The sequence below is a fragment of the Haliaeetus leucocephalus genome, unplaced genomic scaffold (assembly GCF_000737465.1).
Source record: "Haliaeetus leucocephalus isolate CR32 unplaced genomic scaffold, Haliaeetus_leucocephalus-4.0 Scaffold228, whole genome shotgun sequence".
NCBI classification, from domain to species: Eukaryota; Metazoa; Chordata; class Aves; order Accipitriformes; family Accipitridae; genus Haliaeetus; species Haliaeetus leucocephalus.
The window spans coordinates 16,932,952-16,933,216 of record NW_010972664.1 but is presented as its reverse complement, the minus strand read 5'-3'; the positions used below and the strand labels follow the sequence as shown (position 1 = coordinate 16,933,216).

The 265-nt window shown below is 76.2% G+C and overlaps 1 protein-coding gene across 1 annotated transcript in view; it reads right to left on the bottom strand.

Moving 5' to 3' along the window:
• The window catches only part of CPOX (coproporphyrinogen oxidase), a 9,170-nt gene extending 8,911 nt beyond the window's left edge, over positions 1 to 259 (bottom strand). The window contains exon 1 of the mRNA XM_010567374.1: positions 40 to 259. Within this exon, the coding sequence (XP_010565676.1) occupies positions 40 to 259 (220 nt within the window). The remainder of the gene's footprint in view (positions 1 to 39) is intronic.
• Positions 260 to 265: the final 6 nt, after the last annotated feature.

Below are 265 nucleotides of genomic sequence, written 5' to 3'. Positions count from 1 at the left end.
GTGCCCGAGCCCGGGGTGCCCCCCGCGGTCCCCCCGTACCTTCCTTGCGCTCCCAGGTGTCGACGGCGAAGGCGGCGCCGGGGTCCAGCGCGGCCAGGGCGCGGCACACCTCCCCTTGCGTCTCCATGATGAGCAGCTCCATGCGGCTCCGCAGCTCCCGCCGCCGCCGCCGCAGCTCCCGCAGCCCGCTCACCGGCGGCGCCATGAACCGCTGCCGCAGCTCCTCCTCCTCCTTCTCGTCCTCCTCGGACGCCGCCATGGCGGC